Raw genomic sequence first — 15,129 nt, 5'->3', positions numbered from 1 at the left:
CATGTCTCACCCTCCTTTTTTGTGGAAAAGCTAGCTTCAGCAGTAGCATTGTGCTCCTGGGCAATTATTACTGTGTACGAACTGCCACACAAACATGTCACACTGTGTTGTATAGCCCTTCATCCAACACGCCCTTGAAATGTAAATTAGTGTTTCTTTTGTCTCATCCAAGTGGACAACAAATTGTGTGGAATTCAAATCAAATCTGCAGGGTCTTTATTTGCTGTTTCTTTGTGTTCTCAGCTGAAGAAAACAGTAGAGGAGCTCAATGATGCTTTGGCTACCAAGGAAGAGATCTCCCAGAGGTGTCGCGAGCTTGACATGCAGGTTGGTTTTATGCAGTTGCGATCCCCCATGTTTTAGGCTGTTTGATAAGTGGTTTTGTAAACCATAGCACAGTATGCAGGTACTCTTATCATGTCTGAATGACCTAACCTGAAAACTATAAACCCCACCAGTAGGTCTGGCAAAGTCAATTATTTATTACAGTAGCTCACTATTAAAAAAAGGAGCATGTGAATAATTGAGATTAAAGTTATTATTAGTACCATTTGGTGTATTCATGGTGCTGAAATTATATTGTATAAACAAATAGTATTCCTACAATCCACCAAATTAAAGTTTTTTTTTTTTCTTACTTTGTCTGCTATATTTTGTAACTCTTTTACTATATTACTGATTGTGTCTTACTTCATACTTTTAAAGCTATTTTATTGGTTACACTTTAAAAGCAGCTCCCTTTTCTGCATAATTGCCCTGTAATGGTATCAAAAATGCTGATTCTGTTACTACTGATGTACCTTTCTTATACTTACTTAATTATTTCTTTGTCAGATTGTTCTATTTTTTCACCTTAATAGTGATGAACTTTTGCAAAAGGAGAGTAACTCACATCTCTTTCTATCTTCATAGCAGTTGATCACGATGGACAAACATATTTTACATTTATTTTCTGCTAATGACAGTTTTTGCAAGAAAAATGGAGCTGTCGTTTAAAGCGGTGCCTGCTCTCCTGTTGTGTCCTCTTATTTCCTGACTATTTCAATACTGTATGCCTTGCTTTAAAGGCCCTCCATGTCCAAGAGGAGCGTGATAGACTGAGGTTAGAGTTTAATGAGCTAGAAGAGAGGGTAAATCCAAACTTTCTTTTCTTTCTGTCTCTTCCATCCATGGTGTGTGGTGTGTCTAAAAGTCCTGGATTTTTTTTCAGTCTGCTTGCACCAGCATCCCCTGTGGAATCCAGAGTCCCCTTTCTCCTACTTATGTGTGCATGTGTGTGTACACGTTTGTGCACAAGTGTTTGTGCACAAACGTGTACACGTGGTCCTCTTGAGGCACACCAGGCACAACTGCAGTTTTGTGTGGGTGTGTCACTTGTCACCCCTTCACTAATAACCCCTCTCAGCCTTTTTACCTTGGTGTGTTTCATGCTTTTCCACATCAACAGTAGACAGTAAGAGGAAGAACTTGGCTTTTGGGTGCAGGAAGGAGACATTTCTTGGCAGAGCTGTTGAATATATATCAAATATTTACATATACTGAATATTTATTCATATGTGATATCATTATTTTAGATTTTTTTCCATTTTAAATGAAAAAAGCACACCAAGAATCTTATTTAAAAAAAAAAAAAAAACAGGACTCTGGCCAGCAAGCGATCAGCAGCATCTACTGTAACTCAATATTCATAGGAATTAAGTATGTTTTTAAGAAAACCCTTTTCTGGTTTTAAGAATGAATAGAACTGAGTTTCTGTCCATTTCCTTCTTTTTGAGCTGTCCTGATCACGTCTTGGATGTGATGTAGACTTGTTGCAGTGAGAGAATTTTCACACTGGTGCAAGTTCTCCCAGAATGCTTCCACATAACACTGTTACAGACGTTTAAATGGCATACATTTTACACACAGGAGTGTTAGACAACATTTAAAAAACCACATTGTCAATAAAACTGTAATGGCTTATAAAATACACAAAATGAATCATGCAAGATAGATAATACAGGTGTTATAACACTTCAGTATCTACATACTGTAGGTATAATGAAAATAAAATAATATCCCTTTCACTTACATACGCTATTTAGTTTTGTGGATATCAGCCAGTTTAGGCTCATATTAAGGTAACTTTCCCAAAAAAGCATGGTTATATTTTCTCTTAAGAAAAATATTAAGGTCAGTTCTTACATTAACTGAGGTACAGCAGACTTGGTAAATAGTATAGTATTGTGGTACATAAAAACTGCTTCTGCTTTGCTTTGTGTGGAGTTTGATACCCTGTCTATCACATTGAGAAGGCAACATCAAACCATATGTAGCCCTCTATGCTATGTTGGAGTTTGTTGGTTTGCCTTGTTGAAGTGTGTTTGGTGTGTGCTTGCTTTATTACAAACTCAGTGCTGCAGTGATTGTGAATAACCTATCGGACTGAATGCTGTGAAGAAAATGTTACATGCACATTAAAGTAGCTTTAGAGATACAATTTAAAAGTTTTCAGTATCATTCTCTGCTAACTTATTTCCCTTCTCTGCTTCTCTTCTCTATCTAAACATCCTTTCCATCCCTTTTTACACCTCCTATGCTCCCTTTTATCCATCTGTCCTCCTCCATCTCTGTCTGCCCTTTCTGCTCCTTTTTCTTTTTGCATTTCTATCTGTCCCCCCTTCTGCCATCTTCTCTCCCACAGGTCGCTGCCCTGCAGGAGGAGAAGAGCAGTTTGCTGGCAGAAAACCAGGTCCTTATGGAGAGACTTAACCAGTCTGACTCCATAGAGGATATAAACAGCCCAGCTGGACGCAGACACCTCCAGCTGCAGACACAACTGGAGCAACTACAGGAAGAAACCTTCAGGTGTGTAGCTGCTCGAAGGAGAGAGATACTGTCATATGAAAAGCGAGTTGCCAAGTTGCATTGGCTGATAATGATGTCAAAAGTCTTAAGATTGGAAAGATTGCAAATGTTGCTAATTCTCTCTTAGGCTGGAGGCAGCAAAAGATGACTACCGGATCCGTTGTGAAGAGCTTGAAAAGGAACTTTTGGATGTAAAGTCACAAAATGAAGAGCTTGCATCACTGGCTGATGAAGCCCAGTCTCTCAAGGATGAGATGGATGTTCTCAGGTAAAACAGAGATTAAAAAAAAAAGACTAAACACTAAACAAGTGACTAATTGTTTGCAAAATCTCACTTAGAGAATCACAAGTTATAATGTTAACATTCATTGTCTTACAGATGATGTTTGTTATGCGCTTATTTAAATGTTATTTTAAATATTGTTTTAGAATGCACTAAGAGGTGATAAACCATTTGTAATAACCCATGAGAGGCTATATGACATGAAATGTATTAGGATGATGTATTGGTTGCTAAAAACAACACAACAACATTGCATCATGGAATCATAATTAAAGATATAAATTATTTGAAAAGTAATAAGACTTGCACCAAAAGCCCAATGGGAGTGGAAATGAGTCAGAAAAACAGGAGATGACAGAAGACAAATAATGTATTGTTGGGTCACTATCCTGTTATTTCAGACTTCTGTTGTTACAGGTGTGTTGATACTCAAACAGAGCCTTGGTAAAACTCCCTCTCCCTACCCCTCCCCCTCCCCCCTTTGTTTTTTGAATGTAACATCACAAAATGAATCTGTTTCTCTCCCAGGCATTCATCAGATAAAGTATCAAAGCTGGAGGGCACAGTGGAACACTACAAGAAGAAACTGGAGGACATGGGACTTCTCAGGAGACAGGTAGACAGTCACAAACAGACAACAGCAACAACTTAATATATTTAATATGAGGAGTTCTCCTTTTTTCTAACAATACTTTACACAGGTGGTTGGTTTGCAAGAAAAATATAGTTCCAATCAATATCTTTTACTAGTGACCTCCCTGTTAGTCTAACAATTGGCAATATTCGTTCGTCAAAGTTAAACTGCACAAATAAAACTTATAATTCTGTTGCTTTATTTCAGAATAAGCTAATGGAGGAGAAGCACACAGTATTAATGCAGACCAACGTCAGTTTGGAGGAAGAGCTTCGAAAGGCGAACGCTACCAAGGGCCAGCTGGAGACATACAAGAGACAGGTACCCAACCAACAGCCATGTGCACATGCAATAATCGTTACTTAAATAGCAGGGCGATGTACCCCGATTGTAACTCTCACACATATGTATAGTATATTTGGAGAGATGATGTCTTCTCATTAAGTGCCCTTTCTCTGCACAGGTGGTGGAACTTCAGAACAAACTGTCAGAAGAGTCTAAAAAGGCCGACAAGATGGAGTTCGAGTACAAACGAGTCAAAGAGAAAGTGGACTCTCTACAAAAAGAAAAAGATGTACGTAAAGTAAATTTTATTCATATAGGACCAGTGCACTATAAAACAATGTCCCAACAGTATTCCTTTTACTCTGCAAACACATAAATATACAGTTTTCATAGAATTATCCCACAATATATTTTATTGATGTACTAGAAGGAGAGGAGTAACATTGGATAATACCAGAGGCTGGGAATGAATTCTGCAGTGTGTTAGTTGTCCCTAATTGATTTACAGATGCATTCTGTAGGCACATTGGGGATATTCATTCCAGACCTTGCATTATTTCTCCCTGTCATACTTTTTCTGTATAAGTGCATCACACATTTGTCACTCCCTCTGTAGCGTATGCGGACAGAGAGAGACTCTCTGAAGGAGACTATCGAGGAGCTCCATTGTGTCCAAGCCCAGGAGGGACAGCTTACAGCAGGTAAAATTGATGACTGTCAAGAGTGGCTAAATATAGGTAGCTAAGCATGGCCTTTTTAAAGCTACAGTAAGCACAGTTTACTTGGGCAAGCCTAAATACCTCCAATGTTATCTTATTATTTGGTTCAGGTGACTACCTCTCATTGGCTGGCGCTTCTATATAGGTGTAGCCACATATGTGTTTGTTTGTTTAAAGCCCTGATGAAGACCTACAGTGGCCATTACAATACATGCTTTTAATATTTTTGTTTTTGGAGTGCCTGGATTGCCTTTTTTTCATCCGCAATCTATCTGTTTGTTTTAGGTTTGTTACCATTGGCCAGCAACGACGGTTCGGATTCGCTGGCTGCTGAGATCACCACCCCAGAGATTAGGTATGACTTTTGAACCCCACTTTATCTTTTTTTTCTTTTCTTTTTTTTTCTTTTTTTACTTTTCTAAAAGTAGAAGAGAAGAGAGAATAAATAGAAATACAGTAGAAGTACAAACATCAGATCATCGGACATAAATATATTTGGTAGTTGGGTAAGTTATGGTAAATATCCCTTCTCAAATATCACATCATAGCATCACATCTGTCTTGTTTCAAACAACATGCTTTCAAGATTTTATGACACCATGTGTTGCAAAATGCATGCTAAACACACATCAGTCAAGCTAAAGGATAAGATTTGAGAGTTGCTTTACAGTGTAGACAGTTGCATTCTCTACAGATGTTTCTAATCCTGTGTGTGCACATGCTGCGTCTGTGCTGCTGCTGTTTACTTTGTAGCCAGATTTTTCTTGCCGGTTACTCTTGCTCTGTCTGCTGTGGTAAGGTAGATGAGCCTAAAAAGAGCCACCTCTGTAGCGAGTTATGTAATAGTTGTGTGAGTTACATCAGCCTGACTGCTGCTTTCCAAGAGGGCTGGGTTTTCTGCTGGCTGCGTGCCGTGTCTTGATGAACCAAGAAAAATGTGGATTTACCTTGAAATCCTAATCCTCTAAAAGCTACTAATGGGGAAAGAAAAACCATCAGTTGAGTTAAGACAGTTGAGGCGATTCTTTCTAATGCAGAGATAGTAAGAAGAGCTGTTGTGCCCTGAGGTGATGTCATATCCTGCAACCTTTCAAAAATGGAAGTAAGATGTTGCAATAGTGATGTTTCCTGTGAGATATCTAAAGACAGTCACTGTGTGTGAAATACAAAATTGATAATTGTGTGTCTTGGCTGATGTGTGCTCATTTGTGTCTGTTGGTTCGGTTGTCAGTTCAACATCCAACAGTGAGTGTGAAAACTGCAGTTGGCCGTACCTTTGTGTCACATTTAAACCCATTACTTTCATAAGCAGCATCTGGGATTGATTTTTTTATAAACTAGCTGGAAATTAAGTTCTTCTGCTGTGTAGGAATCAGATCTCCACTAGAAGAAATCCGGTCATGTTGGTGTCATATTATATTCAATAAGCTGTATTAGAACCTCTTCTCTAGTCTTCTTTTGCCTTCCCTGGCCTAACCTTTGTCAGCCTGCAGCTGTGAGTTCATCTGGAAATATTTAGTAAATTCTCCAGTTGGAAAGGAGGCAGCCACGCCCTGAAAAAACACAGACAGAGAGTGACTGTGCTCAACTCTATCAAACAGCAGATCCAATCTTATCTGTTCAGTCCCACTATACAGTATAACAAAGTTTTCTACCTTTCTGTCTTTCCACCTGACATTTTTGTGTTTATCTGAGTACAAAAAGTCTCAGTCCTGCTTTTTTACCTCCCTTTGTACTGTGCACATTGCTCTGTTTTGTTTGTTTTTTCTTTTCTCTTTTTCATTCTTATTTTATGATGCAGAAATATAAATTAATGGGCCAGTGAAAGTGGGTGCACAGTCTCTTTCCACAGTAATTCAACTAAATTAATATAGGAAAGATAGATCAATACTGCTCTGGTGAAATCTTTTGTTTTTGGACATTTTTTTCACTGAATTTAACTTACCTGCTACCACTACAAATGTAAACCTCTTCACTGCCTGTCACAACACTGTAAAGGCAGTCTTTATCGACCCTTTCACTGCTACACACTGCTGAGAGGAAACATAGGAGGTGCAAAGGTGTTTGCATGAATGCAATAATGCAAACTGGATAATAGAAATAAAATTAAGTCGCATGAAGTAGGGATGTCCCGATCCGATCTCAACGATCTGTTGCAGATCAAGGCATTTTTAACTGAACGGTATGGGCTGTGTTGAGCTTTATTGATCTGATCTGATCTTTCGTTTTACGTCAGCTGTAATACAGCTGTTTTTTTTATTTGCAAAGCTTTCATGCACTGTGCAGCAATCGTCTTCTCTCTCGCTGTGTCTTTCCCCCTTTCTGCTCTGTGTGTGTGAGGTCTGTGCTCGGAGGAGAGAGGCAATAAAGATCCGACACAACTACATTCAACACGCCACTGCAAGTGCAACAAAAGACCCGCGAGCAAAGAGCCAATAGGAGTAATTAATTCATGTAATCCACACAAAAGATGTATAGACGACAGAAATAAACACTGAAGCAGAATACAGATTCAGAAACACATTCATTCAGGTAACTCAGGTAGAGGCTGTACTGAAGCAACAAACGCTGGAGAGAGAAAGACTGCCTCCAGACAGCGACAGAGGGTTTTTCAAACATATACATGTGATTGATTTTAGTAACTTTAATATTACTTCAGCTTTGTACTTTAGTGTGCACTGCGCACTGTAGGCTACGCTTTAAAATTAATCGGATCAAAACTCTGGATCCGCAGATACTCAATATTAAATGACTCAGATCGGATCCGGGGCTAAAAAACCTTGATCGGGACATCCCTAGTATGACCTAATTTTAGCATCATTGAGAAACGGCAATCAGTCAGGGGAGCAGTGCGAGATTACAACAACAAGAGACTTCTGAGTGGGTGTCTCACATATTTTTTTAGCTCGGGAGATGGCAATGTCAGTTAGTCTGGTTGTCCAACAAGGTGTGTTTAGATTCAACTCAGTTTCCCCAGTGAGAGCAATTTCTTTGCTGAAGAAAAGTGAAGTTACAAGAAGATTTAGGTTTAAAAACATTTTTTGTGTGTGTCTGTATGTATTGTAGAATTGAAGGCGGTGCTAATGCTATCTGAGGTCTCTGGTAAAAAAGACTATTAGGCAGTCAGACAGTTCATGGTGTATAATGTGTTTTAACTATATGTGACAAGTTATCAGTTAAATTTGAAATTAACACTTGCTTCTGTCCAATGTGTTTTTCCAGAGAACATTTGATTCGCCTTCAGCACGAGAACAAGATGCTGAAGCTGGCCCAGGAGGGATCAGACAATGAGAAGATTGCACTGTTGCAGAGTTTACTGGAGGATGCCAACAGAAGGAAAAATGAACTGGAGACAGAAAACAGGTCAGCTAAAAGCACAGAAACAACTTGCCTAGGAATAACACTATTTCATTCTCTCTCATTTGAGCTCAATATCGTATTGAAATTTAATGTCTCTTCATGTAGTTTTAAAACTCACATGTTCAGTGTCGGCAGATTTTATTTCCCTGTGTTGGAATCTGGATCAATCTCCCATTTATCTACCCACAAAGATTTTCTTTGTCTATACTGGAATTTGAATCAATGACCTTCTTAGCCAGAAGCCTGCCTCTCTGGTGTTTTATCTACCATTGTATAGCTTGCAGTTTGCTCATTGCTGTGTTAAAACTATCTTGTAAAACTGGTCTTTTGACCCTTTTTATCTAGGCTAATCAATCAGCGCCTGATGGAGGAACAGAGTCAGGTAGAGGAGCTACAAAAGAATCTTCAAGAACAGGGTTCCAAAGCAGATGATGTAAGTAATGAAATGTTATCTCTGTATTGCGCAAGTTTAACTCTGATATCAGTTAAAATGTTGGCAATAACCACAGAAAGTCAAATCCCCATCATACCACACTTGGTGAATAAAGATTGCAGTACATCGCTTCTCCTGAAGGCTTTGGTATTTCATTTTTAAAGGAACTAAAAAGGCAAAATTGTGCATGTACACCCAGCACATAGAAAACAGTTGAAATCACTTTTGATACTAACTCTTCCTAACAATAACCATTTCTAACACTCATCTTATGCATGATCTCAGTTTTCTGTGTGTGTGCATTTACATTGTTTGTATGTTGTAGCTGTGGATAGCCTTGAATGCATCAGTGAATTAATAAATGATAGCCCATGATAAAATCAGTAAAATAAATTGCATTTAGTTCGTATTAACATGTTTAACACAAATGGGGCCATTTTCATTGTATTTTTCTTTGTTCCTTCTCTCCTTCAAACTAGTTCCTAGTAGGGGGCAACTGGTATTTAGGAAGAGGAGGGTTGGAGCGTCTCCTGAGAAGGTTGATGTGTGAGAGAGAGCTCGCATGCATGTTTAACGTCATCTTTCATGAGCTGCATTGCTTCTTTACTAAATAATTAACCCTATTTTAAAATACTAAACTTTTTTTTTTGGGCGGGGGGTGATTTCTGGTTCTATTCCTGCCAGCCTGTGTAGATTTTGCATCCCATCACCAGTGTTACCATTCATGCTTTAACCATCTGTCTCTGATGAACATAACTCTTTTTTTTTGTCTTTTGAGTGTTTCATCGACACGACACAGTGCACAATAAGCAGAGAATGGAAATATGTATTTCCTTAATGCACTGCCACAGTTAAGGACAAACTGCCTTTTCTTTAAATAGAATTATCAGTACAGTTTCAGTCGTTTTGGTGAGGAGCTGGTGTGTCAAACGTCAGGTTAATGCATGGATGTAACACCATCCACATTTGGCGGGTCTGTGATTCTTGCCAATCAGTAAAATACTTTGCATTTTCTTTTCGAATAATGCTCCCACTGTCAGACTATAGTAAGTATGACTTTGTGATTCCTGACAAGTTTCCTCTTTTAGACTTTTTCGAGGTGTTTGCTTAGTTTTTTGATTTCCGGAGACAAATGTGTAACAACTCAAAATGTAATAAATATACACATTGTAAAAATTTTGCCTAATGTATTGCAAATATTTTGTATGTATGTATCATACGTTACATAAGGACTGCAAAATGCAACAGTTGCTTTGCAAATAGAATGACATCTTGACCAAAATCACTGCATTTTAACCTCGTATTGAGCATTTCATAAACTTTAATGTGTTTGTTACACTGAGTTGCTACACACAAGCTACACAAGAGATACTTTTTTTCCTAGCTAACTGTCGAGATTCTGCCTTTTCCTGTTAGAAATAGAAAGACATCTTTAATCATCCCGTAGGCATCCTCTTGTAGATCTTTCCTGTTTCCTCTTTCCTTGGTGCTGTTTGACTTCTAGTTAAGAGATACTCTGCAGATTTCTGCCTTCACATGATTTTGCTGCACACCACCTTAGATACCACATGGTTAGATAGTGGTACTGCCCGAGGAAACAGGATAAAAAAACATAAAAGCTTCAAAAAAAATAATTAGACCACTCCTCTAATTGTAACCATTCTTTGTGATTATCCAGGCTGGGAAATCACATAATCACCCAGACAAAGACTAGCTTGAAGTCTAGATTACTTCTCTATTGGTCTCTTTTCCAAACAGTATCTGTTCTACACTCCCCTCTGTTGGATAAAAGGGGGAATGTGTATAATTTTGTTATAGTGGTGCCTTTTATTTAGCACTGATGGATCATTTTCATTTAGGCAGACACTGTGCTGAAAACCTTTCGGTATATTTTTTTGTAATGTGTGACACACAAATGTGGCTGCAGGTTTAAAGATGAAGAAGACTTATGTGAAGCTAGCAGGAACTCCTGCATTTGTCTGAGAGTGTCTCTTTGAATGTTTCTGCACTTTACTATAAGATTTGGAAATTATATCTGTAGGTGGTATAGGTTGTAACAATATTATGTGTCATAAACAATATCTCTCTCTTTTTTCAGTCTTCCATTCTGAAGAAGAAGTATGAAGAGCACATGTAAGTTATTGTCGTACAGACCCAGAAATGTTGCTAGTTATGCCAGGTCAGGATAGCATAGAACTTTATTTTAGGGATGCACCAGTTTGAAAGTTCTTTGATGATAACAATGTTTAAAATAACACTTTGGCCAATAGCCAGTGTTTTTTGTTGTTATTTATTCACCCTTTTGTGCCAAGGAAAATTTACAAAGACTGGCATCTCTGCCTTGTTCCAGCTCAGTCTATTTCTCTTCTCATCGAAGATGTGAGACACAGAGCTGATCAGCCTCTCATTGTCCGTGTGTGTGCATAGAGCCCGTAGATATTTGCCTGCAGTTTGTGCCAGTACTGGCAAACTGTGGCGATTATTTCTCCAGTATTCAAGTTGGAAACAACCAACACCCCATTTAGCCAGCACAAAGTTGATGTAACACAACAGATAAACATTGGCCACTGATATTGGTGATTACCATCTTATTTGCCAATTGGCCATTGTCAATCAACAAGGCAAACATCGGCCAATATATCAGCGCATCCCTACTTCATTTTAAAAGATTTAAACCATCCTCTTTATTCAATCCTGAAATGCTTAACATGAAATATCAGACAAAACTAGGCCTAAAACACATTTCTTTTGCTTTGTATTCTTCACCAGGGAGAAATTACGAGAGTTGAACAATGAGTTACTGAAGAAAAACTCCTTCATTGATGAAATGGAGCCTAAATACAACGCCAGCTGTGAGTTTGGACCTCTGTTCAATTCTGAATGTGTCAAGTACAGTCGAAACCCACTGACCTCCATCCTCTCTTACCATCTGTTCCTATGATTTTTAACAAAAAAGTGTTATGTTGTTTACTTTCAGCCCAAAGAGTGGATGAGCTAGAAGAGGCCTTGAAGAAGAAAGATGAAGACATGAAACAGATGGAGGAGAGATATAAGAAATACCTGGAAAAAGCCAAGAGCGTAAGTACTTTCTTATTCTTTATTACAAATAACAAGTGAACTATCTTTCTGGAACCAATGATCCTTGCTGTAGATGTGGGTCAACAAAAACATGTATGTGTCCTCTTCAGGTGATCCGTACTTTGGACCCCAAGCAGAACCAGGGTTCAGGTCCAGAGGTCCAGGCCCTGAAGAACCAGCTGCAGGAGAAGGAGAGGATGTTGCACTCATTGGAGGTAATACAGGTTTAGAAGAATTAGATGGTCTGGCAAGGAATGGAGTGGACCTGTAGCTTATAGATCAAGTTTATCTCTCACCTTCTAATGAACCACCACAGAAGGAAGTCTGTCGAAGTGTGTGAAAACACATTGGAACAACAGCGTATTGTTGCCTGAAAAATACTTTCATTGCTTAATTTGTTGTGGCTTCGTTTTCTTTGTACAGAAAGAGATGGACAAGACAAAATGCCAGAGAGATTACGAGGAGAAACTGATTGTATCAGCTTGGTACAATATGGTAAGAAGGACTTACAACTGTCACCACTTTGACTAGTGTGCTTTTTAAATTGTGGCACATCATATGTGCAGCTGGGATTTAAGGGCAAGAAGAGAAAAACATAACATAATACACACAAAATCCTTAACATAGATAAGGAGAATAATTGTCAGATTGATTAATATTGAAATCGTTAGTTGCAGCCCTAAAGTAACACATAGCTGACCCAAAGCAGCAGTTGACAGCAATAACATATTAAAACAGTAATCTAAAGCACTAAAAAACATAGACTGACCTAAACATTATTTTAAAATAATTGTCCAGAAAACAATTGTGGTTGGTTCTTCCTTTTCATTTGGCACATTACATTCTACATGTGAATTTTAGTACTTTTGATGTTTTTGTAGTGCAGGCCCAGTATTGTATATAAGAAGTCCTGATCATGCACAAGTTGTGCATAAAGGCATTTTAACCACTAGAGGGCAGCATATGCTTTTCTATCAACTTAACAAACAATAATTGCTTGGTTACACATTTGATCAATAGCTGGTGTTAATACTTATGAGTTGTTAAATCAACACTATATTAATTGTGTATTTTACATAATATTGTGTTTGTGCTAATTTGCTTTCTCATGCATCAAGATTAGCAAACCAACGGTAGCTGATTCTCTGGTGACTCTCTTACTTTCAGTGTTAGAACAGTTTACTGCTGCTGCATAAGTTCATATTGTGCTATTGAGTCTATCTTGTTATACTGACAGTGAGCGTTAGGAACAATAATAAGACTTCCTCTGTATCTGTCTCCAGGGTATGTCTCTGCAGAAGAAGGCGGCTGAAGACAGACTTGCCAACTCCGGTTCTGGTCAGTCCTTCCTGGCCCGGCAGAGACAAGCCACCAGCACACGGCGCTCCTATCCAGGCCACGTCCAGCCAGCTACCGCAAGGTAGATGGCAGCAGGGCAGAAAAATACTGCGGCAAACTACCTTACAAATCCCCTGAACTTACATAACAGTAGATGTGCCTTTTTTGAGGCACACTATTTCCATTCATTTCTAATGGACGTTCTTGTTTCCCTTCATTCTGCCTATTGATTTTCTTTTTTTCTTCTTGATCAGATCCATGAGGTAGAGATGCCAGCCAAGGCTGCCCAAATCTTGCACCACTTTTTTTTTCTCCCCCCGACTAAGCATATGTTACCCTGACTTCCTGTGATGCCAGGCTTCTACTGTTTTTCACACCCCAGTATATTTGATAGGGTCTGACTAATCACTCCAAACACCCTCTCTTCCTCCCTCTCAACCACTGACCTTCCTCAACCTGTACTTGGTGGCAAACAGTTGCCAGGCAGGTAATCTGGACCCCAAGGCAGAGAAGAAGCGCATCCTCTACTGAATTTACTGTCATTTATGTTCAGAGGAACTGCTCTGCCTGTTCATGCAGTATTTATGCACATCTCTACCTGTGATAGCATTTGAGCTTCATCTTGTTTGTTGACTGGAGTTGTCAGATTTTCTGTTTTAACTCTTACAATGTAGCTTTAAGCAGGTAATAGCATTTTCTTCATTTACATGTGTTAATGTTTGAATTGTATTTTTCAGTCGCTCTTCTTCCATGTCATTATGTTTTGATCTGTGGATTTAGATCAATACTGAGTAACAAATACATGGAGGCATAGGAAGATGTATAGTCGTCAAGTGTAAATGTTCCATTTGCTTGCTAAATGATCTGAATGATCTCTAATAGGACTACATGGTTTAGAAAAAAACTGGTAACTTTTCAGCTGGTAACAGTGCAGCAATAATTGTGAAGGGTAATTTCCTCAGAGGAAAAAAAAAAAAGCAGAGTAACTGCTTCAGCTGTTGAAGTGTTATCAGGTGTTACGATCCACAGCTAGATAGATTGCGGCAAAGATCAATGTGCTCCATTATTGTGTAGACCGGCTTTCATGATCTGACTTAAAGAGCCACCGTGGAACAAACCGGGCGTGGCACCAGTTCACAGCGTTTTAGCTTTTACCAGCATTTACCAGGTTGTCTCAGACAACACCGTATGTGCCATAGGGTTATATTTAAATGTAAGTACTACAGTACAGTTGGGCAATATTATCCCTGCAACACTGCAGGCTTCCCTCCCAGCACCACACAAAAAAATTCACTGAAGGAAAATATAGCCGTGCGATGGTTGCTGAGTTTTAGACGGTGGGACTGTTTGGTTGAAAAGGGATTTGGTTTGTAGATTGCCCCTTAATGCCAATGAGGTATTTATTCAATGTAGCTCACTGAAGCGGACTTACTTTCCATATCATTTTAGAATCAGTTGATTGTTATAGTGAAAATGTTTCCCAAGGTATGTTAAAATGTGTTTTTAAAAAGCACAGTATTTCCAGTGTCACTTTAAGGGGGAACCTTGAATAAGTATGCTTGTTGCAGCTGTTCCTATCCTCTCTTTAACCCATTTTCTTCTTCCATTCTGTTTACATCATCATTGTTTTTAAGGCACATCATGAATGAACTTCTATTACATGATGCACCTTTAGAATTAACCCTGCATTTGCTGTGTATGTGTTGAGATCAAGGCCAGAAATTCAGGCTAACAGGCCCCTCCGTCTCATCGTTCTCTCTCTTTCTCCTCCCTCAACAGCAATGTCACTGCATGACTGGTACACCACTGAACTGGCCAAGCCTGGCGTGGCCCGGCCCGGCCTGTCTTTGGCCTACGCTCAGTTAGGCCGAGGCACACGCTGCATGAACTGCCCGCCTACTGTTTGCATGACTTTGCATTGACTCGAGCCTGCGAATAACCAGCACAGCAGCATGAGCACTAACAACCCTCTGCAGCGTCATGCATTGTAACCTCCAGACAAGCCCGATGAGGGATGGGGTCGGAAGAGCAAACCCTCACCCTCCTTCACCCAATTAAACTCCTTTCCACCCTTCCAGCTCCTTTCTCTTCATATTCTCCTGCGCTTTGTTATCCTCCCATACTCCCGTTCTCCTGTCCTCCACCCCCCCCC

The 15,129-nt window shown here is 39.2% G+C and overlaps 1 protein-coding gene across 3 annotated transcripts in view; it reads left to right on the top strand.

The window, feature by feature from the left end:
- hook3 (hook microtubule-tethering protein 3) overlaps window positions 1-14,592 on the top strand; it is a 25,410-nt gene extending 10,818 nt beyond the window's left edge. Inside the window, exons 8-25 of one of the 3 annotated variants that reach the window (XM_035667807.1) lie at window positions 244-327; window positions 1,068-1,130; window positions 2,684-2,847; window positions 2,975-3,115; window positions 3,659-3,746; window positions 3,972-4,085; window positions 4,228-4,338; window positions 4,666-4,750; window positions 5,054-5,123; window positions 7,991-8,131; window positions 8,474-8,561; window positions 10,660-10,694; window positions 11,331-11,413; window positions 11,539-11,639; window positions 11,750-11,854; window positions 12,063-12,134; window positions 12,923-13,059; window positions 13,232-14,592. In XM_035667807.1, coding sequence (XP_035523700.1) covers window positions 244-327; window positions 1,068-1,130; window positions 2,684-2,847; window positions 2,975-3,115; window positions 3,659-3,746; window positions 3,972-4,085; window positions 4,228-4,338; window positions 4,666-4,750; window positions 5,054-5,123; window positions 7,991-8,131; window positions 8,474-8,561; window positions 10,660-10,694; window positions 11,331-11,413; window positions 11,539-11,639; window positions 11,750-11,854; window positions 12,063-12,134; window positions 12,923-13,059; window positions 13,232-13,244 — 1,695 coding nt within the window. In that variant the 3' untranslated portion in view covers window positions 13,245-14,592. Of the gene's footprint in view, window positions 1-243; window positions 328-1,067; window positions 1,131-2,683; window positions 2,848-2,974; window positions 3,116-3,658; window positions 3,747-3,971; window positions 4,086-4,227; window positions 4,339-4,665; window positions 4,751-5,053; window positions 5,124-7,990; window positions 8,132-8,473; window positions 8,562-10,659; window positions 10,695-11,330; window positions 11,414-11,538; window positions 11,640-11,749; window positions 11,855-12,062; window positions 12,135-12,922 lie in introns of all 3 variants that reach the window. The other 2 variants (XM_035667808.1, XM_035667809.1) reach the window with 2 other exon arrangements.
- Window positions 14,593-15,129: the final 537 nt, after the last annotated feature.

Source organism: Morone saxatilis, unplaced genomic scaffold, assembly GCF_004916995.1.
Source record: "Morone saxatilis isolate NCDOM2014 unplaced genomic scaffold, NCSU_SB_2.0 Contig21, whole genome shotgun sequence".
NCBI lineage: Eukaryota > Metazoa > Chordata > Actinopteri > Moronidae > Morone > Morone saxatilis.
The sequence above is the reverse complement of the archived record's forward strand: the minus strand, read 5'-3'. Positions and strand labels throughout refer to the sequence as shown.